This window comes from Recurvomyces mirabilis (genome assembly GCF_035927965.1).
Source record: "Recurvomyces mirabilis strain CCFEE 5264 chromosome Unknown scaffold_4, whole genome shotgun sequence".
NCBI lineage: Eukaryota > Fungi > Ascomycota > Dothideomycetes > Mycosphaerellales > Teratosphaeriaceae > Recurvomyces > Recurvomyces mirabilis.
The window spans coordinates 471815-495610 of NW_027041938.1; the positions used below are offsets into that span (position 1 = coordinate 471815).

The 23796-nt window shown below is 53.4% G+C and overlaps 9 protein-coding genes across 9 annotated transcripts; 4 read left to right on the forward strand and 5 right to left on the reverse strand.

Moving 5' to 3' along the window:
* Positions 1–441: 441 nt before the first annotated feature.
* rcd1 (RNA-binding protein, CCR4-NOT complex subunit Rcd1) lies at positions 442–1772 on the forward strand (the record flags this gene model as incomplete). Its single annotated transcript, XM_064834729.1, has 3 exons — positions 442–1078; positions 1134–1509; positions 1571–1772. 3 exons carry the CDS (start codon positions 442–444, stop codon positions 1770–1772), a joined length of 1215 nt encoding a protein of 404 aa, XP_064697600.1.
* A 1061-nt stretch (positions 1773–2833) lies between these two features.
* LTS14_002023 (uncharacterized protein) lies at positions 2834–3526 on the reverse strand (the record flags this gene model as incomplete). The annotated part of the gene is made up of 3 exons (XM_064834730.1): positions 2834–3165; positions 3298–3435; positions 3493–3526. 3 exons carry the CDS (start codon positions 3524–3526, stop codon positions 2834–2836), a joined length of 504 nt encoding a protein of 167 aa, XP_064697601.1.
* A 1084-nt stretch (positions 3527–4610) lies between these two features.
* Positions 4611–6488, reverse strand: LTS14_002024 (uncharacterized protein; the record flags this gene model as incomplete). Its single annotated transcript, XM_064834731.1, has 4 exons — positions 4611–5626; positions 5690–5840; positions 5891–5990; positions 6055–6488. The coding sequence occupies 4 exons, from the start codon at positions 6486–6488 to the stop codon at positions 4611–4613; spliced, it is 1701 nt and encodes a 566-aa protein (XP_064697602.1).
* Positions 6489–8625: 2137 nt separating this feature from the next.
* Positions 8626–9773, reverse strand: rhp51 (RecA recombinase Rhp51; the record flags this gene model as incomplete). Its single annotated transcript, XM_064834732.1, has 3 exons — positions 8626–9437; positions 9488–9555; positions 9604–9773. 3 exons carry the CDS (start codon positions 9771–9773, stop codon positions 8626–8628), a joined length of 1050 nt encoding a protein of 349 aa, XP_064697603.1.
* Positions 9774–10665: 892 nt separating this feature from the next.
* Positions 10666–11736, forward strand: LTS14_002026 (uncharacterized protein; the record flags this gene model as incomplete). The annotated part of the gene is made up of 1 exon (XM_064834733.1): positions 10666–11736. The coding sequence occupies one exon, from the start codon at positions 10666–10668 to the stop codon at positions 11734–11736; it is 1071 nt and encodes a 356-aa protein (XP_064697604.1).
* A 506-nt stretch (positions 11737–12242) lies between these two features.
* Positions 12243–14051, forward strand: LTS14_002027 (uncharacterized protein; the record flags this gene model as incomplete). Its single annotated transcript, XM_064834734.1, has 2 exons — positions 12243–12906; positions 12967–14051. The coding sequence occupies 2 exons, from the start codon at positions 12243–12245 to the stop codon at positions 14049–14051; spliced, it is 1749 nt and encodes a 582-aa protein (XP_064697605.1).
* Positions 14052–14230: 179 nt separating this feature from the next.
* On the reverse strand, positions 14231–14979 carry LTS14_002028 (uncharacterized protein; the record flags this gene model as incomplete). Its single annotated transcript, XM_064834735.1, has 2 exons — positions 14231–14905; positions 14974–14979. The coding sequence occupies 2 exons, from the start codon at positions 14977–14979 to the stop codon at positions 14231–14233; spliced, it is 681 nt and encodes a 226-aa protein (XP_064697606.1).
* Positions 14980–16411: 1432 nt separating this feature from the next.
* LTS14_002029 (uncharacterized protein) lies at positions 16412–20245 on the forward strand (the record flags this gene model as incomplete). Its single annotated transcript, XM_064834736.1, has 2 exons — positions 16412–16853; positions 16875–20245. 2 exons carry the CDS (start codon positions 16412–16414, stop codon positions 20243–20245), a joined length of 3813 nt encoding a protein of 1270 aa, XP_064697607.1.
* A 1685-nt stretch (positions 20246–21930) lies between these two features.
* On the reverse strand, positions 21931–23419 carry OLA1 (Obg-like ATPase; the record flags this gene model as incomplete). The annotated part of the gene is made up of 3 exons (XM_064834737.1): positions 21931–22482; positions 22709–23266; positions 23345–23419. The coding sequence occupies 3 exons, from the start codon at positions 23417–23419 to the stop codon at positions 21931–21933; spliced, it is 1185 nt and encodes a 394-aa protein (XP_064697608.1).
* Between the last annotated feature and the right edge of the window lie 377 nt (positions 23420–23796).

Below are 23796 nucleotides of genomic sequence, written 5' to 3' on the forward strand. Positions count from 1 at the left end.
TGTACTCTAGATCATAGCTAGTCAGTTGCTCGCCTTCACTGGTCTGAGTAGCTGCAATAGAGCCTCGAATCATCCAATACTGTGTCCCTTTCACTTGGTCTGATTACCTGTGTCATCGCCCTATCCGTGCTTACCCAACACTCACTTTCTTACCATCATTACTGCTCTGTCTCGTGACCCGACCATCACTTCTATATTGCATAGTAGGAGCTTGGACCAACCCAAGCTTAGCCGCCCGCCGAACATTGAACGGCATTGCCCTGCCCTGCATTGCCCTGCCCTGCATTGCACTGCGCCTGCATCCTCGAGCAAAACATTGCGAACGATCTGGTTAGGTTGGACGAACCAAAAAGTGACTACTCCGCTGCTTGTGAGACGGGCGGTCAAGACTCGAGTCGCTCAAAAGGCAACGCCCGCCGGCTTGCATGCCGTGTCGCAACCATGCAGGCTCACCACGTCTTCTCCCACCAGAACCCTTACCATGGCCCGAACGATTGGCAACACCACCCACAACACGCCCAGACACAATATGCTCAGTCGCAAGCTGCCGCGGCGGCGAATGCGGTAGCGCAACAGCAACAACAGCAGCAGCAGGCCCAGCAACAGCAGCAGCAGCACCAGCACTCGCAACCACACCAGTCGCAGCAGTATGGACGACCGAATGGAAGTGCTGCAAACAACGGGTCTACTATGAATCAAGCGCTTGGTGGCGGTGGGAATGGGAGTAGAGAGAACACACTCGACCACGGACCCAGCAGTATCTTCAGCACGAATGGAGAGCAGATGAGCGAGGAGAATAGGCGGGTGCTGGAGTGGATCGTGCAAGTACTGAACGCGCATACACGTGAGAGCGCGCTTCTGGAGCTCAGCAAGAAGAGGGAGCAGGTGCCTGAATTGGCACTGATACTGTGGCATTCATTCGGCGTCATGACGTCCTTGCTCCAGGAGATTATCTCTGTCTACCCGCTTCTCAATCCGTCGCAGTTGACGGCTGCGGCGTCGAATCGGGTGTGTAATGCGCTGGCGTTGCTGCAGTGTGTGGCGTCGCATAGCGAGACGAGAGGGCTGTTCTTGGGAGGTACATTATGCGCACCCAAGTATGTTTGAGAGAATGGGAAGCTGACATGGCACAGCGCATATCCCGCTCTTCCTCTACCCCTTCCTGAACACCACATCCAAATCCCGACCTTTCGAGTACCTCCGCCTGACCTCCCTCGGCGTCATCGGCGCTCTGGTCAAGAACGACAGCTCGGACGTCATCCACTTCCTCCTCACCACCGAGATCATCCCTCTCTGTCTCCGTATAATGGAGACGGGCTCTGAGCTCAGCAAGACCGTCGCCATTTTCATCGTGCAGAAGATACTGTTGGACGACACGGGACTGCAGTATATTTGCCAGACATACGAGCGGTTTTACGCAGTGGGCACGGTTCTGTCGAATATGGTCACACAGCTAGTCGATCAGCAGACGGTTCGATTACTGAAGCATGTTGTGCGGTGCTTCTTGCGGTACGTATTCAACCTTTTTTGCTGGCACGGGTTGCACTTCACAGACACTGACTTTCACTAGGCTTTCGGATAACGCCCGGGCTCGCGAGGCTCTCCGCCAATGCCTCCCCGAACCCCTGCGCGACGCGACTTTCTCCCCAGTCTTGCGAGACGACGCCGCCACCAAACGCTGTCTTGCTCAACTACTCCTGGCACTGTCAGATTCCGCCGAACCCACCATGACTCCTGGAAGCTATGGGCATCAGCAATCTCTGCTGGCGTAGGGAAACAACCTCCTTCACGATCTCGAAAAACATCTTATCGATACACAAGTCCCGTTCAAATATTTAGGCAGACCTGCTAACGTGTGCTTTTGGCATGCTTTCCCGTCAGGTCCGAGAGAACCCGTTCAACATACCTCCGAGGGTGATTCCGGGATTAGAGCACGAGGACTTCTTGCGGTCCGAATTCGAGCTTGCTATGGTTGAGATTGAGCAATTTGGCCAAGCTTTACGGGAAGAGGCACGAGAGCGAGGAAAGAGACCTCGACGAATGCGATATGGCCAGTCGATGATGGGTTGATCGACGGCGAGATAGAAAGTGAAGTGGAACAGCAACAACTTCCGCCCCTATGACATTTCTATACCTGGTTTTTGGAGCTCAATACGGCGCGCGAGCTTGTATCAACAGTGACAAATAGTGGGCTCCTATTGGTGTTTAGCGGATGAGGCACCTTTTTCATAGATCACCATTCACACGGGAAGGAATGGACCGATTGCTTTTTCGGGGATTACTAGTAGAACACGACGGGGATACCATGGATTTTGTTCCCTGTATTCTGGGCTACGAGCAAGGGATGGAATGAATATCACGAGGTTTTTAGGGCTGTAGGACTAGTATAATGGCGAGGTTTTTACAGTAAAAGCGGGTAGACGTTGCTTGTGTAGATAGGTGGTGGGTATTGATTCTTGTGCTGATCAGTCGCCTCTCGCGGTCTTCGCTGCTTGACCGATGTGGTACTAGGCCAACTTCTGTCGCCGGGTTTGGTCAATCATTGGTCGCCGACGTGGTGGAGTGCTAACGACAGTGCAGTCCTTCGCTTGACAATCCGAGACTCCCTGCCTCAAGAATGCCGACAGCCTCATGCCTCAAAAGAGCGCGACGTGCTTGGAGTTCCCTTGGATTGAGCGAAGACCCATCCACGTGCTAGAAGGTTGCCCGATCATACCCCTCAAGCAGCAGCCTCGGCGCCACTGCTCAACTTCCTCTTCTTGTTCTTCTTGCGCTTCTTTGCGGCCGGCTCTCCGTTACCACTATCGACCTTGCTGAGAATCGAGAGGCCCTCCTAAAAAGATTCGAGCTTTCCTGGGGGAGACTCGAGCTTCTTGATGGCGACCTCGACTTTCTTCATGGGTGACTCGAGCTTCTTCGCAGGAGACTCGAGCTTCTTGGTAACAATCCGGACCTTCTTCGCAGGGCTGGCGGCCGTGGCCGTCTGCTCTGTTGGCGCCTTGACCGCGATCCTGCTACCCTCGCGCCTCTTGAGAGCTTGGCCTTTGATGTGCGAGAACTTCATGTTCTCGTAGCCTTCGAGGTGCGGCTTCAGCGCTTCGGCAGTGAAGTTGAGAAGACTTTCCAGGGCTTCGAGGAAGGTGTTAGCACGAGGACCTTCGATACCTATATCATGAGGGTCAGCGCTGTTGGCATGTGCGGCATACGACATCGAAGATAGGTTGTGATCGACGTCACTTCATGTCTTCCGGCACCTGTGTACGAAGCCTCAAGTCGTGTCGGGGAGGTCCTACTTACGGATGACGGCATAGTCGATGATGACGCCCTTGTAGCCTTTGCTCTCGCCCATGCCGCAGCGACGAACGATAAGGCGATGCTCAGAGATGCGGTGCTGCTTGTCGGGGTTGAGCTTGCACATCAGCTCCGCAGCGTTGACTGTGAAAGCGTCAGCCATGGTGTTTTATACTCTACCCGATCCCGGGACTCCCATACCAAGGATCTGCTCGCGGAGTGCAGACTGCGCCATAATGGGTGTGCGATGTTATGTTGACGGATGAGAAGTATGTTTGTGCGAAAGCAGACTTTGATTGATCAGGTGCTCAAGCGAAAAGACCCTCGAAGGTGCTTAAAAGGGTCGGCAGGTGAATCAAGTCCTCGTGCTCATGCTCAATGCTCGCGGACTGGCGCCGAGACTGAAAGACTGTCGGCGCTTGAAAGCTAAATCTTAATCAATACATGGCTGCAGTATGGGTACGACAAATATGGTCACCAACTCCTCGCTTCTCCAAAACACCTGTCTCGGATCTCCATCGCTTGACCTGGATACGCCGCCCCCTACACCGTGACTTCGGTCTTCAGAAAATCGGGAGCATCAGCAGGGTCCTCAAAGATACACGCCATGCTCATGATTGAATAGAAGTCATTTGATATAAGCTTACGTAACTTGCTTCGGTCGAACTTCTTCAGCTCATCATAAGCCGTCTGTCATCGTGTCAACCACTGTTGGTAAACCTTACCCTGGCGGTATCTTTTCGTGATGACTAGTGTCTTTGGCTCACGGACTTGTCGTTCCGTCTCGTGTATGCCATCAAATGTTTCCCACTCTAGCATGAGGTATAGATGCTGGCGGTCGGTCTTGTCCAGTGTAAATCAGAATGTTTGTGCACTCGAATTGACCAGGAACGCATCCAGCTCCGGGCAGATCTCGCATCCGCAGCACACTGGCTTGCGCGCGAAGTCTTTCTCATGGGGCGGTGGCGCAACGTAATTCTGTAAAAAGGCTCTAAAGATTGCAATGTAAGCGTTCTTGAGGCCCAGGTAGAGCGAGGTGTGCCTTTCTAGCTCGAGAGCCCAACCGAGAGCGCCTCTCAAAAATGGAATATGGACCTGGCGTAGGGTTTCGCCATCCACACTAGGAGCATCGGTCCTCAGCGCAAACACAAGCGACGGAGCTTTCATATCTTGTGCACTATCAGCATACCGCAGGAGGGCCCACAACTCGACAACTGACGACTGGGCTGTCGAAGCTGCATCCTCTTGTGGCCCGTCAGAATTCGAGTTGTGCGGTTGACGTTTGGAGTAATCGTTCCATTCATCATCATAAGCTGCCACTATGCTAGCCAGAACCACGCCTTTTCGAGCCAATTCTTCGCGACCGGGACTACATCTGTGGCCTCCAACTCGTCCATCTCTTTCTTGCCAGTCATGACGTCCACTTCCTCGATCTTGACTGCAAAGCGCCAGTTCTTTGACCAGACCTTGTGGCCTATGTATAGAATCATGAAGATAGGCAAGGTAATATAAGAAGCTAGGAAGCTACTGGCACTCCATTCTGAAGGAAAGAAGACCGCAAAGCCACTTGTAAATGTCAGAAGCACGACAATGAAAAGGACCACGTATGTGGCATGTGGCTGGAGTGGAGTCCTATACGGTAGTGCCGAGAGCATGCCGTTGATGCTCATAGATTTTCGGAAGCGAAGGTAGGTAATCATGACCACTATCCATGCAATGAAGCCCGAGATCGTCGAGATGTTCGAGAACCAGGTGAAGACAGTGGCGCCGGAGTTCGATACGTTCAAGAAGGCCAGGCACCCGAAGAGCCAGGTGAAGAGGACTGCAGCGTACGGTACACCGCGCTTGGAGGTCCTGGAGAAGATCTTAGGTGCTTGTCCGGTCAGGGACATCGAGTATAGGACGCGCGAGCCAGAGTACAGGAAAGCATTGCCGGCTGACCATGCAGAGGTCAGGATAGCGGCGTTGATGACGTGGTTCAGTCCTCTGATGCCGGCGCGAGCAATACCAATGACGAAGGGGCTGGCCGATGCGTTCGAGTCAGGGCTCAGGAGTCGCGGGTCGTTGTATGGTACGACGACGCCAATCGCCAGGCTTCCGAGGCCATAGAAAATAGCCAGTCGCCACACGTATCGTTTGGCTGCCTTCGGGATGTTGCGTCTTGGAGCTACCGTCTCACCTGCAGCCAATGCGATAAGCTCAGGAGAGGTGATGAAAGCGAAGCCCGCCTTAACAAAGGCAATCCAGTACGCTAGGAAGCGACCAGTGCTGCCGTTCACGAGGTAAGGCTTGAAAGCGCCAGGATTGTTTGGCTCCCAATATCTAAATCCGATCCCTGAAAGTGATAGTCAGCACTCAGCGACTTCTCACACAAGGTACACACGATTGCTTTGCTTACTGTCGTGGTTGGGACCGCCGCCGAAAAATAGGACCACAGCAAGAATGACCAAGCCGGTTATAGTGATAAGCTTGATGGAAGCGAACCAGAACTCGGCCTCGCCGAAGAAGGAGACAGCGATAATGTTGAGGAGTAGTATGACTAGCAGGATCTGTCATTACTATTAGCAATGTAGCCAAGTACAAGTACCTCGATCCGTACTATAGAGATCCAGGCAGCAACAGGTACAGAATCGGTCCAGTATTGCAACACGATAGCACCAGCGGTGCACTCGGCAGCAACCAGCATAGCGTAAGCGTACCTGATACCAATCATGAGCCTCGTTTGACAGATCACACAAGTCTGATACCTAGTTCTTCACATACCAGTAGTTCCACCCAGCAGCGAAGGCCAAAGATGGATCGACGAATCTGTCCACAAAGTACGGAATAGATATTCCCCTAAGAGGTAGGTATGTGACCATCTCGGCGAGATTGTTCATGACGACCCAGACCACAAACATCATGGATAGGTATGCCATGAATAAGGGCGCTGGACCAACGAGCGAAAGAATCCCACCAGATCCGACGAACAGACCAGTCCCGATCGCGCCGCCCAGGGCAAGGAACTGTATGTGTCGTGATTTAAGGCCACGTTCCAGTTGATGTGTGGCATTGAGATCGATCTCACCGGTGACGGTGTGCGTCTTCGTGAGATCCAGTTCCCGGACACAATCCTGGCCAGTTTTTCCTTCAAGGTCCTTCTCCGACATCTTAGTGGACTGGAATGCGCGTGTGACGGGATCCATCGCAACGGACATGGTGGCACCGAAGATAGATATACACAAGCCAAGCCTACTTACGGCGCGAACGGTGATATCGCAAGCACACAGACTCACAGGACGGTCTGATGTCGGGCGCTTACTCTCGGTCCACAAACATTACCAGATCACTGGAATCCCTTTTCGACTCCCTTTTGGTAGGTACACGCTCCATGGTGCGTCAAAATTTGCTGTGTCTCCACATGCTGACCCTCTCGAAGGATGTGGGTAGAGGCGGCGTTTGGTCATTGCCCAGAGTTTTTAGGTAATAGCGGGTGGAGAAGGACCGGACGCTTGAGGCATCGACGGCAAGCTTTACGGAGACCCCAGACAATAGCCGACGACGCGCTGATGGCATTCTGGTGTGATCTTAACATGCTTGTCACGGTGGGAGTGGCAGGAGACGAGGTGAAAGAGGAAGCAGAAGCTCGTGGAGTTCTGCCGCATGCACAGGCCAGGCCTGCTTCAGATTCTCCACATCAAAGAGACCACCGAGTATAGCCGACGTTCCTCACCTCAACCATGCGATGTCTGTCCTCTATGCGGCCATCGTGCGATAGCCACCGGCAAAAGGCCAATGAGCTCGGCGGGGGGGGAGGGGAGGGCATGGAGTAGATTCGTCAGTGCACCGATAAGAGCAGCGTGTCCAAGCTACGAACGCCGCCGAAGTCGTCACATACACAAGCACAGGCTTCTGAAATGGAGCTGCCGGTCGCCACCCAGTCAGAGCTGCAAGTGTAGGAGTACAACACCATGATAGAACGATCGATGTCGTTGTAGCTGCGAAAAAGCAGTTCTTTGCTAGCTCATGTTGGCTCCAAATAATGAGTGTCTAGAATCCCAGGTGGCGATGCATTGGCTTGTGCCCCATACCAAAGAGCTTGCGCTCCATCTCCTGCATGCCGATCGATCTCTTAGCCCGGCACCATCCTGGAGTCGAGTGCTGCACTTCTGGAAGGTACATCGGACTACCGTCGCCAGCGGCTTCCCAACCTCAGCCGCTAGTGGGCCTCCCACCTGGTGCTCTTGTCTATGCTTACGCGGTGGCCACTTTAGCTTCGGGCGGCGCTTCTTTTATGTTAAGGCACGCAACGAACGTTGCAGTCGCGCCATACCGTCCGAAACGGGGCTTGTCCTCATTGCCCGCGATCAATTTGACGAATGTGTCCATGATCTCGCCAAGACGAATGCCTTCCGGATTGCGTAGAGTGGCGAGTAGATATTGATCTCCCTGGGCTCCTGATACCGTGAGCCAAGGGATGAGCAATTCTACCACGGTGCACGGCGGGCTCGTCAGCAACATGTGGCGTGCAAATGAAGATCTGCGGATCTCTTCTAAATCCCTCGCGACCCATCCGAAGTTGTACACGTCGACAGGAAAAAGGAATGACGGTGATTTGAATGGTAGTTGTTGAGAGATAGTCCAAGAGCTCTCGCTCGTCGGCTTGGACCCGAGGCGTTTGTGTAGAGCAGTGAATCGTGGAAGATACTTGAAGGCTCCGAATTCAAGCGTTGCGAAACCTCCGTATGTACTCAACGGATCTTGAGTGACAGTAGTCTCAACGTCGAGCCGAAGGCGGTCTGTCGTGCTTGGGTCGAGGAAGAGTTGTTTGCGAAGGGTTGGAGAATTGTCGATGAGTGCGCGCCACGTTGCAGACACACCTCTCGCCAAGAGTAGATCGTGCCACCCAAAACAAGCCAGCACGCTCTCGAGGAGTTCCGGAGTTTCGAGGACGGCATGCGTGGCCAGGAGGTGCAACGTCCGCCGGTCGTGGCAATGAGAGATTTGATGCTTCGATTTGATATTCAAGAGAGAAGTGTTTGTGACCTCGCGGAACTTATTTTTGAGCAGACCTGAAGATGCCAAGGTTGACGAAAAATCTGTGAATGATGAATAAGGAAGGCGCGACAAGCGAAGCCCGGACAATGTTCACGTGCGAGCGAGCGGCGCATACCACCGCTTGCTTGATTGGTGAAAGAGCGGACATTGCCTTCAAAGCTGTCCGTAGACCTACTATGTCGTAAGAACAGAGATAGCGCTGCAACCACAACACCACCGCAATGCTTCGTAGATCGTAAGAACGCAGTCGCCCACAAGCTGTACACCCACATATTTCTCAGACTTGGTGTCCATACTTCAATCCTTCTCCAGATCCTTCGGCTGTGGATCACTGATACCATCCTCCGTGATCGCAAACATGCAATCACTTTCCGGCAAGCAAGGTGAATCGTAGATCTTGCATATTCGAGTCTCGCCTCGGCCCTTCTTCAGACTGAGACGTGTTGTGGAAGCGTGAGCAATGATGTTGCCACCAATGGGTTTCTTCGGATCGGGATTGAACATTGCTGAAGGTCCACCATCGACTTGCGCCACGACTTGGTTCGTGATGACGACTGCGATGCCGAACTCGTCCGCTAGTCGTTGCAATGTTCTCATGAACTTGGCGAGATGTGTCTGTCGACTTGAGAGCTCTCCACGGCCCACGAAGTCTGTGCGGTAGAGTGATGTGGCGGAGTCCACCACGAGGAGTGAGAACCGTGTCTCGGTCATCATCTGCGCGGCCTGATTGAGCAGTTGCAATTGATGATCGCTGTTGTACGCTCGTGCGTACGCGACATTGTCCAGCACCTCCTCGCCTGATAGTCCGTATCGGTTCGCCACACTCAGTAACCGTACAGGACGGAATGTACCCTCGGTGTCGATATACAAGCACTTGCCTTCGCCGCCGCCCATGTCGAAGGGTAGTTGGCATGTTACAGCGAGGGTGTGACAGATCTGACTCTTGCCTGTACGGAACTCGCCGAAGACTTCAGTTATGCTGCCAGTTTCGATCCCGCCAGCTAAAAGTGTGTCAAGTTGTTTGCTGCCGGTTGTGATTGAGATGAGTTCGCTACGTCGTGCATGCATTTCGGTCGCGGTAGTGAAGCCCATGGGTACGAGCTTCGAAGCTATCAAAGGTTAGCGTGATCTCATACCCGCGTGCACGATATCAGCGTACCTTCTACGAGTATCTTCGTCGCCTTCTGCTCAGATATGCCCTTGATCGTCTCAAGCATCTTTTTTGGTCTGTACCACGATCAGCAATGCCATGACATTCATCGCGTAAGTACGTACGTATATGCCACCGACTCCACCGTGTTGTAGCCTCCATCCACGAACAGTTGTATATCTCTTTTCGTCAAGCCCGCCACACCATCAAGAGCCGACAGTGGCGTTGGTGCGCCTGGTCCTCCTGCCAGGCCATCTTCATAGCCCGATTGCGATTGTTCTTCTTCTGCGCTCATACTTGCGATCGTACTGCGATTGTTGTACGGTTCTGTGGAGTCAAGCAGAGTGGTGGTTGTAGTAAAGCAGAGAAGCGCAGTGGTAATCGAAGTCAGGACGCGTCTAGGTTGACGCGACAGGAAAGTGGCAAAGCACGGACGACTCGCGAGGTCTCGTGACCGAGCTCGTCTTGTCTACCAGGAACATAACAGCAATCTTCGAGCAGGGCGCACCATGTATTACCACGATATCATCATCAATCTAGCGTTACAGGAAGCTCACCAAAACATGTTGCTAATGAGAATGTGCTCCGGAACCAAATGGAAACATAGCCACCTGCGTCGTGCGGAAGTAATATCGCGGACTCCTTCGATGCCATCATTATCACATCGTGCCACCGAGTTATGGACAAACATATGAGTCCGGCAATCTCACCGCATAGCTCCGGCACTCAGAGTTGCCATCGAGCACAAGTTATGCCGACTACAAGACTAATGCTCTAGGTGGGTAGAGCTGTACGTCATGACCAGAATCACTGGGCGTCGCGAATCTTTAACTCCGCTACAGGTAGCACTTGCAATGTCACGAAAGCAGCAGGCACTTTCCATTTTCACGATTGCATTGGCCGGAAAGGTTCACTGCCTTACATCCGTTCCTGACTCGTACCACAATTATCATCTCCTTGATTGGCTCACTTCTCCATCGTGTTAGCAAGTGGTCTCGGAGCAACTTGAACACCAGCAGGTACCTTTAGACTGGAACGATTGAGCCGACGGCTTGCGGTCAGAGTGAAGCCGGTCACCGTGAGTATATAACAGCCTTCCCGTGACGAAATCCGGACTCGGTAGTCTCACAGCAAGTCTCACCACCCGCCACACCAACTGCAATAAAATCGAGAAGAACTCTACAACCATGACCTCTATCATCGACAAAGCGAAAGCCACAGTGGGCATGTCCACCAAGCCCGCAATCAAGCTCACGGGCCAAGAAGTCAGCCCGATAGGCTACGGCCTGATGGGCCTCACCTGGCGAGCCAACCCACCTTCGCAAGACCAATCCTTCACAGCCATGAAAGAAGCGCTAGCCCAAGGCTCCAACTTCTGGAATGGTGGCGAGATCTACGGCAACGCGTCCCGTAACAGCTTGCACCTCCTTCAAGAATACTTCACGGAGTATCCTGGGGATGCGAAGAAAGTCGTGATCTGTATCAAGGGTGGCTGTGTCTACGACGGCATGAAACCCGATGGGTCGGCCGAGAATACTAGGAGAAGTATTCAGGAATGTATTGACATTCTAGGGAAAGCGGGTAAGAAATTGGATCTGTGGGAGAGTGCCAGAGTGGATCAGGAGACGCCGATTGAGATTACGATGCGCGCGGCGAAGGAATTTGTGGACGCTGGGAAGTTGGGTGGAATCAGTCTGAGTGAGTGCTCGGCCAAAACTATCCGCCGTGCAGCGAAAGAGGTCAAGATCGACGCCGTGGAGGTGGAATTCAGTCTCTGGGCGACGGAAATTATTGACAATGGTATCGCTGAGGCGTGCAAGGAACTCGATATCCCTATCGTGGCGTACTCGCCGCTTGGACGGGGTTTCTTGACGGGACAGATCAAGAATCCGGATGATCTGGAAGATAGCGATATCCGCAAACACATGCCGAGATTCTCAATGGAGAACTTCCCGAAGAATCTCGAGTTGGTCAAGGAGGTCGAGAAAATTGCTGAGAAGAAGGGGTGTACGCCCGGTCAGGTCGGTATCAGCTGGATTCTGGCGAAGAGTGGCAAAGATGGATTGCCTACTATTATTCCTATCCCGGGCTCGACGACTGTGGAGAGAGTGAGGGAGAATGTAGGAGCGATTGAGCTGAGTGAAAATAATGTCAAGGAGATTGATAGCTTGCTTGCCAGCATTGATATTCAGGGTGGGAGGTATGGTGGGCATTTGGCGACGATGGAGTTTAGTGACTCCCCTCCTCTGCGCGAGTGAGCAGATATCGTGAGAAGCGAGGAACTTCGGTACTTGGAGGTTGCTCAACGGTAGCTAGTTCCTGATCCTGTAATGCCATGTTAGCACCCATCTTCACAAGTGCAAGACTCAGATGATGTTGATAATCGCGTTGTTGTAGGGAGTCAGATCAAGTGTAGTTTTGGAATTAATCCGCATCGAGTGAGGGATGTCAGAAGACACCCGCAGACTCTCAGCATTGCAGAATTCTCTATATTCATCTTGTTGTGGTTGTGAAATATGAAGGGCGTGAGACTTACCCACGGTGTGCCGTGCCAGAGTCCGATCACCATGCTCACTCAGTCGTGGCCGTCAGCAGCATGTGGGATCGGCATGACCATATGGCGAGGATGCTGTCACTCGTAAACAGCTCTCATGCTGGTAGGAACAGGTAGGGCTAATGTTGAGGTGAAAAGCTTCGAGAGTGATCTTACATCTCGTCAGTCAGCAGTCGGTCTGTGCTTGAGAGTTTGTGTAGCGGATCGACAATGCAAGCCAAAGCACGCCAGCGAGCTCCTGCAGCATTGAGACAGCCACATCTCGTACTCCTCGCGACGACGAGCAAGCTCCAGGCCAGGCAAGACATCGAGATGGCCGACGAAGGTTCACCCGCCTCTTCAGACCTCAGCGATGTCCCCTCCATCGACAGCGACCACGAAGACCAGCTCAGCACCGCCGTACCTTCCTCGCGCCCAAGCGTAGACATCACCGCCCACGACGCCGAGCACCTCGCCGCACCACCACCCAAACGCCGCAAAACAGGCAACCACAACACCAACACCTCCCTCTCCGCCTTCGCTCGCGACGACTCCACCGCGCCCGCCGAACCAGACTGGGACGCCGACATCGCCTTATCCGAAGACGGCTTTAGCGATGGCCCCGGCTCCCCCTCACACGACGAATGGACATTACGGGAAGAAGCGCAGACCGCGTGTCTCTGGCGGGACTGCGAGTTCGGCGTCGCTCAGAATAATGATGAGTTGGTGAAGCATGTGCAAGGCACACATTGCGCCACGGGGCTTAAGAAGACCAAATATGCTTGTGAGTGGGGCGAGTGTCAGAGGAAGAATAGCATACACCCTAGTGGGTATGCGTTGAAGGCGCATATGAGGAGTCATACTAAGGAGAAGCCTTATTATTGCGCTTTGCCTGGTGAGATCTACTAATTGGTGTGAGTAGTGAGGATCACGTGCTGATGTGATATACTGCTAGAATGTGACAAGGCTTTCACTAGATCTGATGCCCTGGCCAAGCATATGAGAACTGTCCACGAACCGGAAATACCTCGTAGTGCCACCGCTGCTGCGGACGCGACACCGATTACAGCTGGAAAAGGCAAAGGCATCAAGATTAAGCTCACCAATGGCACGCCGAATACGAAATCTGCTCAGACACCTCTGGATCCTTCATCGCTGGGACCGGCGGTAGATGAGTACGGCAATGAAGTTACGCCTTCTCCAGCAAATGACAATATCACATACATACCAGCCCACCATCCAATAACCGGCCAACCAGGTTTCATGATCCACTATCCAGCAGACATTCATTTCTCTGGCTGGGAAAGCAGTATACCAGCTGATCAACTCATGCGGCTGCTCCGACGACAGCTTCATTGGGCAACGAAAGAAAACGAGCAACTAAAGCAAGAAGTTGAAGTCCTCGAGCAAAGGAAGAAAGAAGAATGGGGTCTCAAAGAGATTCTACTGGAGGGTGTACTGGAGTCTGAGCTCGCGAGAGGTGAGCAAGAAGGTCTGATGCGAGATGTCGACGAGCATGTGCGTGAGACGATGGAGAAGGACGTCGAGCACGCGAAGAACATGACCTGGACGCCTCAGTCGCCGAGCTGGCGGCATCCGACCGCTAGCTTCGCGAATATACCGGCATTGCCACCTGCACCATTATCGACTCTCGCCTCTCAACACCACACCTCCCACCCCTGGCCCGGACAACCCGAAGACAATGACGATATGATGCACGACAACGAAGACGCCTACGACAGACCACCACCTGCCCTTATCCCAAGCCGAGCCCAGACACCCTCCCAAGACGATCGCTCCCCTTCGCCTCCTCCCACAGGCAAAAGCGGCGGTTTCGACGGCGATCAAGATCCCTACGATAACTACGTAGGAGATACTATGGCGCATTATGAGAATTTGAAGCGGGCGAGGGAGATCGAGGTGGGGCTGATCAGTGCGGATGGGACACCGATGAAATCAAGTATGCAGACGCAGGAGAGGCAGGATGCGGAGGCTGATGCTGTCGGGGCGTTGATGGGGATGCAGAGTGGTGGGATGTGATGAAGGGAAGGGCCCCAACCCCTGTGTTAAGATGATCCGCAAGGGTGAAAGATATCCCTTTTAATAATGACCTCTTCCTTCTGGAGAAATGTTATTGCTTTGCTGTACAAGATGCCATCCTAGGCACGAAAAAGAACCACGATTTCCTCACTCGCTCTGCTATACTTAATACACACTTCTCACCGCCACGAGCTCCCCCTCGTCACACTCCGCCTCTTACTCTTCTCCTTCTCCTTCTCCTTCTCCCTTCCCTCTTTATCGCTCTTCCCCTCCCTATCCTTCTCTTTCTCCCGCTCCTTTTCCTCTCGTCGACTCTCCTTTTTAATCTCCCTCGCACTCTCCTTGTTCCCAAACGGCCAGTTCCCTGTCCGCTTATCCGCCCCAGTCTTCCTACTCACACTACCCTTCTCGCCCGCGAACAAGATGACCCAGATCCCGAAGCAGAAGAGTGTGGCGCTGAAGGTCAGACCGGCGTAGAAGGCGAAGGTCCCGCTGCGGGAGCGGGAGGAGGCGATTTGCATGTAGATGTAGAAGGATGTCAAGGCGTGATACACCGTGATTATCACGGCCGTCCCTTGCGCATATGGATTCTTCTTTGCTGCATCCTCTCCATTGCTCGTTGTGGCTGAGGCATCCCAGCTATTGGTCGAAGGGATCACGCCGGTGAGGAGCAAGATGAGGACGGCGAAGGCGAGGAGGGTGAGGGCGGAGGAGCGGCAGAGGTAGGTCTCTAGGCCTGTGATCCGTCGGGGTTCAGAGGCGAGCAGAGATACGATGAGGGAGGGGGTGAAGAGCAGAGGGAGGGATTGGAGGGTGAGGTAGCCGGTTGTTGCAAAGGCGTATAGGTGGTGGACCTGTTGTACAGAGATGGCGGTGAGTAGAAGCTTCTCTTGACATGTGGGGAGTGCAATGGTATGCTTACGTCCATGATGGTGATATGTTGGGTTTGACAGCTGTGAGCTTCAATGCTATCCCAAGCTGTGGAACCTTCGAAAGCTTCAAAGTGGTCAAGGAAACACAATCATGCTGGCTGCCTCACGTGTGCAACGTTGCACCTTTTTGCCGCGGCTGAAGCGCGCGCCATGACGTCGAGACGGATCGGCAGGGACCGAAGCTTACCCGCATGACTTATGTCTTGGCTCGTTCACATATGTGTCTCGTACTGTCGTGCCTTGCTCATCTCTCGACTACAAGCTATGCGAGATATATCTAAATGGGTCACGTAGACCCGATACCAGAGTATATTCATGCTGGTGACGGTGATGGGACTCCACAAGACCTATCAATGCTCAGACTGGCCCGGCCCGACGCTTTTCGAGTGACTCTCGCGTATGCTCAGGTATACGAAGGAACTCTCGAAGACACTGTTTAACTCCTATTCACCACCCCAGGGACAAAGAGGAAATCATTCTCCCACATTTCTTACAGGGATGTCCACATAGTTCTCTGAGAAGGGGAATCTCGTCACAGCATCATGAGTGCAAAGCTTCTGGCTGGCCACTTGCTTCGCACGAGGACTGAGCAAACGAGCGAGAATCAGCATTGGAGAGTTCACACCGACAGGAGTGGACGACGTGTCAGCCCATCGATGCACTTTTCAGTGCGTTACCCCTAGGACGGGTATGATCTTGGCGTCAGTAGCGATCATGACTTGTTTGCCTACCACAACCCGCAATGCCAGGACGCGACTAGTTCTTCGCCAGCAGCATCGGGATTCTGGTGGAGGCAGGACGCGTGGGCGCTGTGTATGCAAAGCTTTCCAATGCGGTCCAGAAGGCAATGTCGATGCGAGATGGACCAGGAGGCTTCACCTGTGCCTGGATCTGATGCTCGAATGCTTAGAACGGAACCTTTGTGCCTATGCCTTCCGTGTATAGAGGGAGTGCGGATGAAGGCGATTCTCTTCTCGTGGCCGTGCGTGGCTGGAGCATTTGCCGGAAACTTGCACGTACATGATTTTGCCTCTGTGCGGTGTTGTAGAATATAGCCCTCCCGATATCTCGGTGCAGAAGTTACCGCATTATGTTCTGACAATCAGAGGCCGCACTGGTCCATGTATGTAGACAACAGCGAGACGCAGGATGTTGTGGCGAACATCTGCACATGAATGCCAAGATATGGGTAACGGGCCTTCCGTCCACGGTCCGTAGCTCCATACCGCTGTAAGCGAGCTTCTAGCGTCGCTCTGTGCATGTTCCTGGCAGCTGACAGCCACGATGGCCTTGCGTTGGGTTGCACCATGCATTAGACAACCCACTTGTCCGCTTTCTCAGCTAAGGACGACCGAATTGTGTGCCAGTGCAGTCGAGACCTAATACGACTTCAACTTATGCCAGCATGATCGCGATACCTCCAACTTCATGCAACCACTCAACCCGTTCTTGCGCGCCTTCTTCAGAAGCGCACTACCGTCGCAATGCTCGCCGATAAACCACCACGTCATCCTGGTCCCGACGACTGACGTACTGCTGAATGCCAAGGACCGCGAGACGAACACGCCTTACGCAGAACTAGCAGCAACCGATGAGTTCTTGGCCAGCCATGTTCTACGAGTTCCAGGGGGAGCACCACCTGGAGGTAATGGAGCGAGGGAGGGCGGGAATGTTCGAGAGAACAAGAGCAAAGCGAAGCAGTACAGTACGATCAATGGCCGGACGGTAGTGTTGAAGGACGCCTTCGTATATAGCAATAAAGGCTTCAAGACACTCAATCAGGCGCAGCTGCTGCAGGATGCGATATACTACCCGGACACACCCGATGGACAGCAGTGGCTCATCTACTACATCTCGCGACCACTAATAGGTATGTATCACGCGACTCTAGTCATACCGGCAGTGATTAGTGATGAGCCGAGCAAGGAGCGGAGGAAACTGCTAGCGGAGGCATCGGAAAGTGGGCCTTCGACTGCTGGTGAGCCTCCGCCTGTGCCGAAGAAGAAGAATGTGAAGAACTTCAGCGATCTGCTCAATCAGTTTCCGATGATCTCTAGACAGATGGCAGGTGGACTAGAGAGGATCATCCGCGAATTCGTATCGACGAACCAAAAGCCAGTGCATACACCACGATCTAGAAGGTCGTCGGTCAGCTCGCAGCAGTCTACGCCATCAATGAGCAGTTCTGTCTCATCGCTGAAGTCCTCATTGTCTGGACACTCTACACTGCCTCCTACCCAGCTGGAGCTCGAGCCCGAAGAAGAGGCACTACGCATGTCCCTCGAAAGCGCAGTCACAGCTGCGATCGACCTCTTCCAACAAGTCGACAAGCACCAGCTATCCCTCCTCGGGGCAAATACCGAACTTACTGGACCTATGGTGGAGCGCATGCTCGAACGCTACATCTCCGAACAGGTTCATGACCAGACGCTCTTCCCGAAAGTATGCGCTAGTCGCAAAGCAGACGACAGTGATCTCGACCATAAGATCCGTAAGATGTCCGATATTGACATCGCGCAAGTGGGCATACCTATCGAAGGAGGTATGCAGGGCAAACGTGAGCTGTCGGCTAGACTGGCAAATGGTGTGGATGCTTTCAAGAAGGTGGGTGTCTCGAGTAGTGCTCAGGAAATGCTGGAGATCTTGTTGTCGACGCAGAAGGTTATTAGCGAGCAATCTTCTTCTAGCGAGGATGCTCAGGCAACATCTTCAGTGTTGACTATCAATGCTGATATCCTGGTGTCAATGCTGTTGATTGTGGTGATCAGGAGTGGAGTACGGCATTTGCATTCGCGGCTTCTGTACATGCGCTACTTTATTTTCACCGAGGAGGTGGACAGTGGTGAGCAGGGTTATGCTTTGGCAACTTTGGAGGCTGTTCTGGCACATCTGACGAACAGCTCATCCGCGCTTCGGAAAGCGAGCAAGCGCAATAGGCTTCTGTGGCAGGCGGTTCGAGGCGGTGATCTGCAGGCACTGGAAGCAATCCTGGAGCCTTCTATGATGCCGCCGAGCGAAGCCACCATTGAGGAATCGCCTACGGATGTTGCGGACGAGCTATCAGATGACAGTGTCCTAGACCCTGTACTCGAAGGACCCAGCAAGCACGGTGAAATGAGCAATGAAAACCACCGACCTGACTTTGCCGCGAATGGCTCGCTTGGACACGTCTTCCCGTTTCAGCGTCCACCTACGCCACCACCAGAGCACTTCGATGTCAAGGTCAAGAAGCGTGTCTCGATGGCGTCGCTACCGAGAAGCCAGTCAGCCTCATCAGGGTACTCTTCGCGTTCGCACTCACGAAAGAGAAGCGTTGATTCAATCAACAGTAATGCACCAGGCGGCGATCTATCTTCCGACAAACTCGCACAGACGCAAGATGCGGAAGGCAACTCCGTACTTATGATGGCTACGGATAGTGGGCAGAATGACGCTCTGCGCTTCTTGCTCAACTTGCCAGCACATTTCCGTGCCGACTTTGTGCTTGACGACATCAATAATGCAGGCACGACGCTGTTGGGCGCCGCTGTACAAGCAGGAGATCGGCCCGTGATTGAGTGTCTACTCGAATTTCTTGAGAGCCGTGCTTCAGAGGAGCAGCTTCTACGATACCTAAGGATGCCGGATGCTCAGGGCCGTTGCATGGCGCACTACCTCTTCAACCAACCCTACCTCATACAACGTTTTGGCAAGAAGCTGCCTTGGCGACTGAAGGACAAGCATGGACAGACACCGCTCTTCGCCCTGTGTCGCTCCTACGACCATAGACAGTACCACTCGATGATCGACTCTGCAATCCCGCTAGCCACAGCCACGCAAGGTGATGGCCTGCCTTTACACCTAGACGATCACGTAGACGCCAAAGGCAACACATTACTGCACGTTGTTGTGGATCCCAAGACAACGATGAAGCTCCTTCGACAGTGCGATGCAGATGTTAATGCTACAAACGACAAGCGTTTCACGCCGCTCATGGTCGGTAGCAAATATGGCCGCATAGATCTGGTGCGAGCGCTCTTCGGTGATCCACGGGTCGACATCACACTGAAAGATATCCGTGGGCTAGGCGCAGTCGAATTAGCGAAAGACGACGATGTCCGGAACCGCATCGACGACCTCGTCCTTCTATCTACCCCAGCCGGCAAGGATGGACGAAGCACAACGGTCGTGCGCTCCTTTTTCGTCGAGGACGCCACAGTACGCTTTGTACTGAAGTCTGGCGCCCAGAATGCCAACGGCTCTACCACCGTTACAACCTGCCGGCGTTCCCTCCAGGACTTCGAGAACCTAGCTAATTGGCTCACGATTGAATGCCCTGCCTCCTGGTTACCATCACACTTTAATCTCCCTTCACCCTTCCTTATACCGTCTAAGCCGTCCCGAGCTGTGTTGAGGGATACGCAGCTCCGACTCGACAACTTCTTTCGCAACCTACTTACTCACGGTACCTTCGCCACCCACGAACTAGTGTGGGAATTCTTCCTCGTGCCTGAACTGGACGCCGAGATGCTCACCGAGCGTAGCAAGCGCAAAGCCGAAGCACGGGTAGACAATCTGAAGGACGACTACGAGCCCGTCGTGATGACGGAAACGCAAGAAGTAGAGAACTTCGTCGCCTACGCCAAAGACCAGATCCGTAGCATCACCCTATCAACCAAGAAAGTCACACGAGCCGTGAACAGGAGAAGGATGCTCGACAACGACTTCTTCGAAGCCTCCACCCTCGCGTCTTCACGTCTGAGCACCCTCCTCTGCCTCCCACAACGCTACATCACAGCCTATGACCGCTACACTAAAGTCTTCCTCCCCACTGAGGCCTCGCCCTGGACGGCACTATACTACACCCTCCACTCGACAACCTCCACGTCCTCCGCATTAGCCGTGGCTCTTAACCGGCCCGCGTACCTCATAGGCTCGATGGCACAAACGCATCGTAACGTCCTCCGGCATATCGACTCCCTTTCTCGCTCCAACCGCTGGACACCTAACATCGGGCTCTTCGAAGACTCGAAGAAAGCGGCGGCGGATGAGGCGATGGAGCGAGCGAGGAAGGGTGAGAGGGAGCTGGAGAGTTTGGGGTGTGAGTTGAGGTATACGCAGACTACTGTTGCCGGGGAGTTGGCCGCTTGGCAGGATGAGCATGTGAGACAGGGGAGGACGGCGCTCAAGAAGTTTGTGAATGATGTGGTGGTGAAGGAGAAGGCGAGGTTGGAGGGGATGAGGAGGGCTCTGAGGGAGATCAAGAAGGTGCAGGTCTTCTGATCGGCGATACTGCTCTGTCAACCCACAGACCCTGGCAGGAGGCGTGACTCCATGTATATATACAGCTTGCCATAATTTCCGCCACGACCTGTACCTCATACCATGATTCCTCAGACAGTACGAGCCGAAGAAAGGAAGAAAGAGAAATTTGTCATGTACGCCCGCACTCCAGCAGACAAGATCAACACATTCTGGCCAGCGCGGCAAGGACATGCATCTTCACGATCTCGGTGCCTTCGTGCTTGGAGTCTAAGGCGTCTCAGCATGAACCATCCCTTACGCAATGCAGTGCACAAGAGATCGACCGGAGCGCCCCACCACATATAGTGACAGCAGCAGTCTTTGCAGACCGACCTCCTATACACCGCTCGCGCTGCGTCGTGTCCTGAAGAACACGGCACAAAACGACACACATCTCGTGCCCGCCATCCAATCTAGGACTAGCCACGAGACTTGCGTCCGTGTGTGTCTCCTGCTATCAGATAGATAGATAGATGGCAGGAGTACGCAATATTGATAGGAAGATGCGCCAAACACATAGGCACTCCTCCGCAATATCCTCGAGTGAGCCCGTGGACAACATTGGAGCGCCATTTCGTTCTTTAGATCTCAGCAAACACCACTATCAACTCGGAGCCGTTCATGATCTTGATGATAGGGGTTTGTGTTTCAGATGGTTCATGCTGAAGTTGATCTATCCTTAGGTGTAGTCCAAGGATCTGATGTGGGAAGCACAGGCTATCTGGCATGATAGTCGAGTGCGCATGAGATTCTGTTAGAGCCACAGAAGCATTGGTAAATTACATGGGTGTGTGAAGGCGCTGCTAAGTCACCTACACGCCTTCGGCCAGGCGTATTGCACGTGTTCCTCGCACGAGAGTGGCCCCATGACACTCCCAGCGATGCAGGAAAGAGCTCCCGTAGCCCTTTCCTCCCCTTTCCAGCGGACAAGCGGGCAAGAAAGCACTCCCGTAGCACCTCACACATACCTGCCCGCTCACACGAGTGGGAGCGCAGACTCCCGTAGTCTGCGTCTCAACCTCTTTAGCTGAGCTGAACTGAGCTCCCACAGCCCAGCCCAGCCCAGCCCAGCGCGCCTTTCTGTCAACCACCTCCCTCCTCACGCACCGCAGAAAAACCTCCGAGTCCCTTCCAAACACGAACCGCCTGGCCGGCTGGTTACGAGCAGCTTGAAATGAACTTCGATTGCTTGCAGGAATTCGTGCCGGATCGTCTTTAGTCCTTCTCCGGCGTGGAAAGTGGAAGGTGACACTTCATGGTTTCATTCACGTTTGCGCCCCGGGAGCCCGATGAACAATCGAACACCAAGGTGTCATGGTGAAGAGAAAGAGGGTCGAAGTGGATGAGAATGAAAAGAAAGCTTTATAGGCTTGGTGGGTGCGCGCTTACCTACAACCACGTGGCAAGCTGCAGACTTGGACTGAAATTCAGACCAATTGTAAAGGCGGTAGTGCTAATGACAGTAACAGGCTTTTGATTGCCGCATACTCCCATGCTCTGAAGCTCTAGGCAGTGGTGCGAGATACAGATGAGCATTTCTAACCTCGGAGCCCGACGTCAGCTCATGGCACAGGCGCGAATTGCGACTGACATGGCAGTAATCCGGCAGAGTCCACTCTGCAGCGCCTCGACCCTCATTCACGCCACAAGTTGGACCTCCCCACTCAACCCTTAGCAGCTCCTGCCTTGATAAGCAACACATCCCCATCCTCAACCACATAATCCTTCCCCTTCGTCATCACCTTCCCCTGCGCCTTGACGCCCGCCTCGTCCCCAACCTCCTTCAGCACGCCAAAATTATACACAACAGCCTGAATGAACGTCTTCTCGAAATCCCCATGAATCACACCCGCTGCTTGCGGCGCCTTGGTCCCGTTCCGAATGGTCCATTGTCTGACCTCGTCCGTGCCGGTCGTGAAGAAGGAACCTAGGTTGAGCGCTTTCCGCATTGTGGTGATGATTTTAGGTAGGACGTCTTTGGTCCCGATCTTTTCTAGCTCTTCTGCTACGGCTGCGTCGGACTCGAAGCGTGTGAGGCGTTCGAGGAGGGAGACGGAGATCGGGATGATGGGGTCACCGGGTGCGTGAGTCTTGATCCATTCGGCGATTTTGGGCAGGTGCTTGTTCTTTTGTCGGATATAGTCCTTCTCGCTCAGATTCACGAGGTAGACGACTGGCTTGGCGGAGAGCAGGAAAAGAGGGTTGATTGTTTCGACCTAATAGCATATGATCAGTATTTGGTGGCAATTTGCTTTTATGTCTATGCGATGTATGATTGTGATGTGATTGTCGGTATCAGGTAGGACGTTCTCTCATGCGCCTCTTACGTCTGTGACGTGAGACTTTCGAAGAGCTGGGATTATAGAGATAAGATCTCTTGTTCATCATGACATGATAAAAGGGGGTGCTGGGGATGAAGGGACGATGCAATGCAAGACTCACTTCTTTCGGCGACCAATTCTCATGCCTCACATCTTTGCCACTCTTCAACAACTCCAACACCTTCTCCACTGTCGCCTGCTCCTCCTTCAGCTTCTTCATCTCCAGACTCTGACCACCCCTCCTGGTCAGCTTGACCAGATTCTCAAGTGCCTTCTCCGTGAATTCGATATCCTTGATCCTCAACTCTTCAGCGATAATCTCCAAATCGCGCACCGGATCGACATCACCCTCGACGTGAATGATCTCGGCATCGTCGAAACATCTCACGACCTGGAAGACAGCATCGACGGCACGGATATGGGACAAGAAAGCATTTCCCAGTCCAGCTCCGGTGGAAGCGCCACGGGTCAGACCAGCGATATCGTAGACGGTCAGATTGGCCGGCACGATAGACTTGGGCTTGTAGTAATTGACCAGCCAATCGAACCTCTCATCCGGCACAATAACACGTGCTTCTTCGGGATCGATGGTAGCATAGGGGAAATTGGCAGGATTCCCGAGCGAGCATTTAGTCAGAGCCTGGAAGAAGGTCGATTTGCCTACGTTGGCGAGTCCGACCTAAAGCAAGTAGTGTTGATTAGTAGGTGAGGAGTGTGATATGCGCAAAGGCACGCACTTGATGGCCAGCGTACATACGATCCCACTCTTCAGACTGTTGCCAGGGCGGCCTAGCAAGACCTTCTCCTCCTTGACTGCCTTTTTGGGTGGCATTTTGCGTCCTTTGTGGCCTGAAGCGTAGGTGCGTGAGGTATTGGCGAGATGGAGGGTGACGGCGCAGAGTGTGAGCACTGGTCGTCCGGTAGCGGTAGAGGAGTGAAATGCAGAGCCTGCTGCGGGCGCTTGAACTTGCAAGCGCAAAGAAAAGGAAGAGACAAGGGACAGCCGTACGAGAGACAGCTTGTCGAGGTTTATGGTAGCGACCAATTACTGGTCCTTCAAAATATGCAACGAATGCGGGTGTGCTGCGAGGTGTCCCGCAACGCTGCAGGTCAAACTTCTTTAAGCTGCGAATTTGAGGCCCTTGGACACAGTCACGTGATGGCCATCTGTGCCTCACCCAGAGTGATTATTGTTGATGCATTGTACTC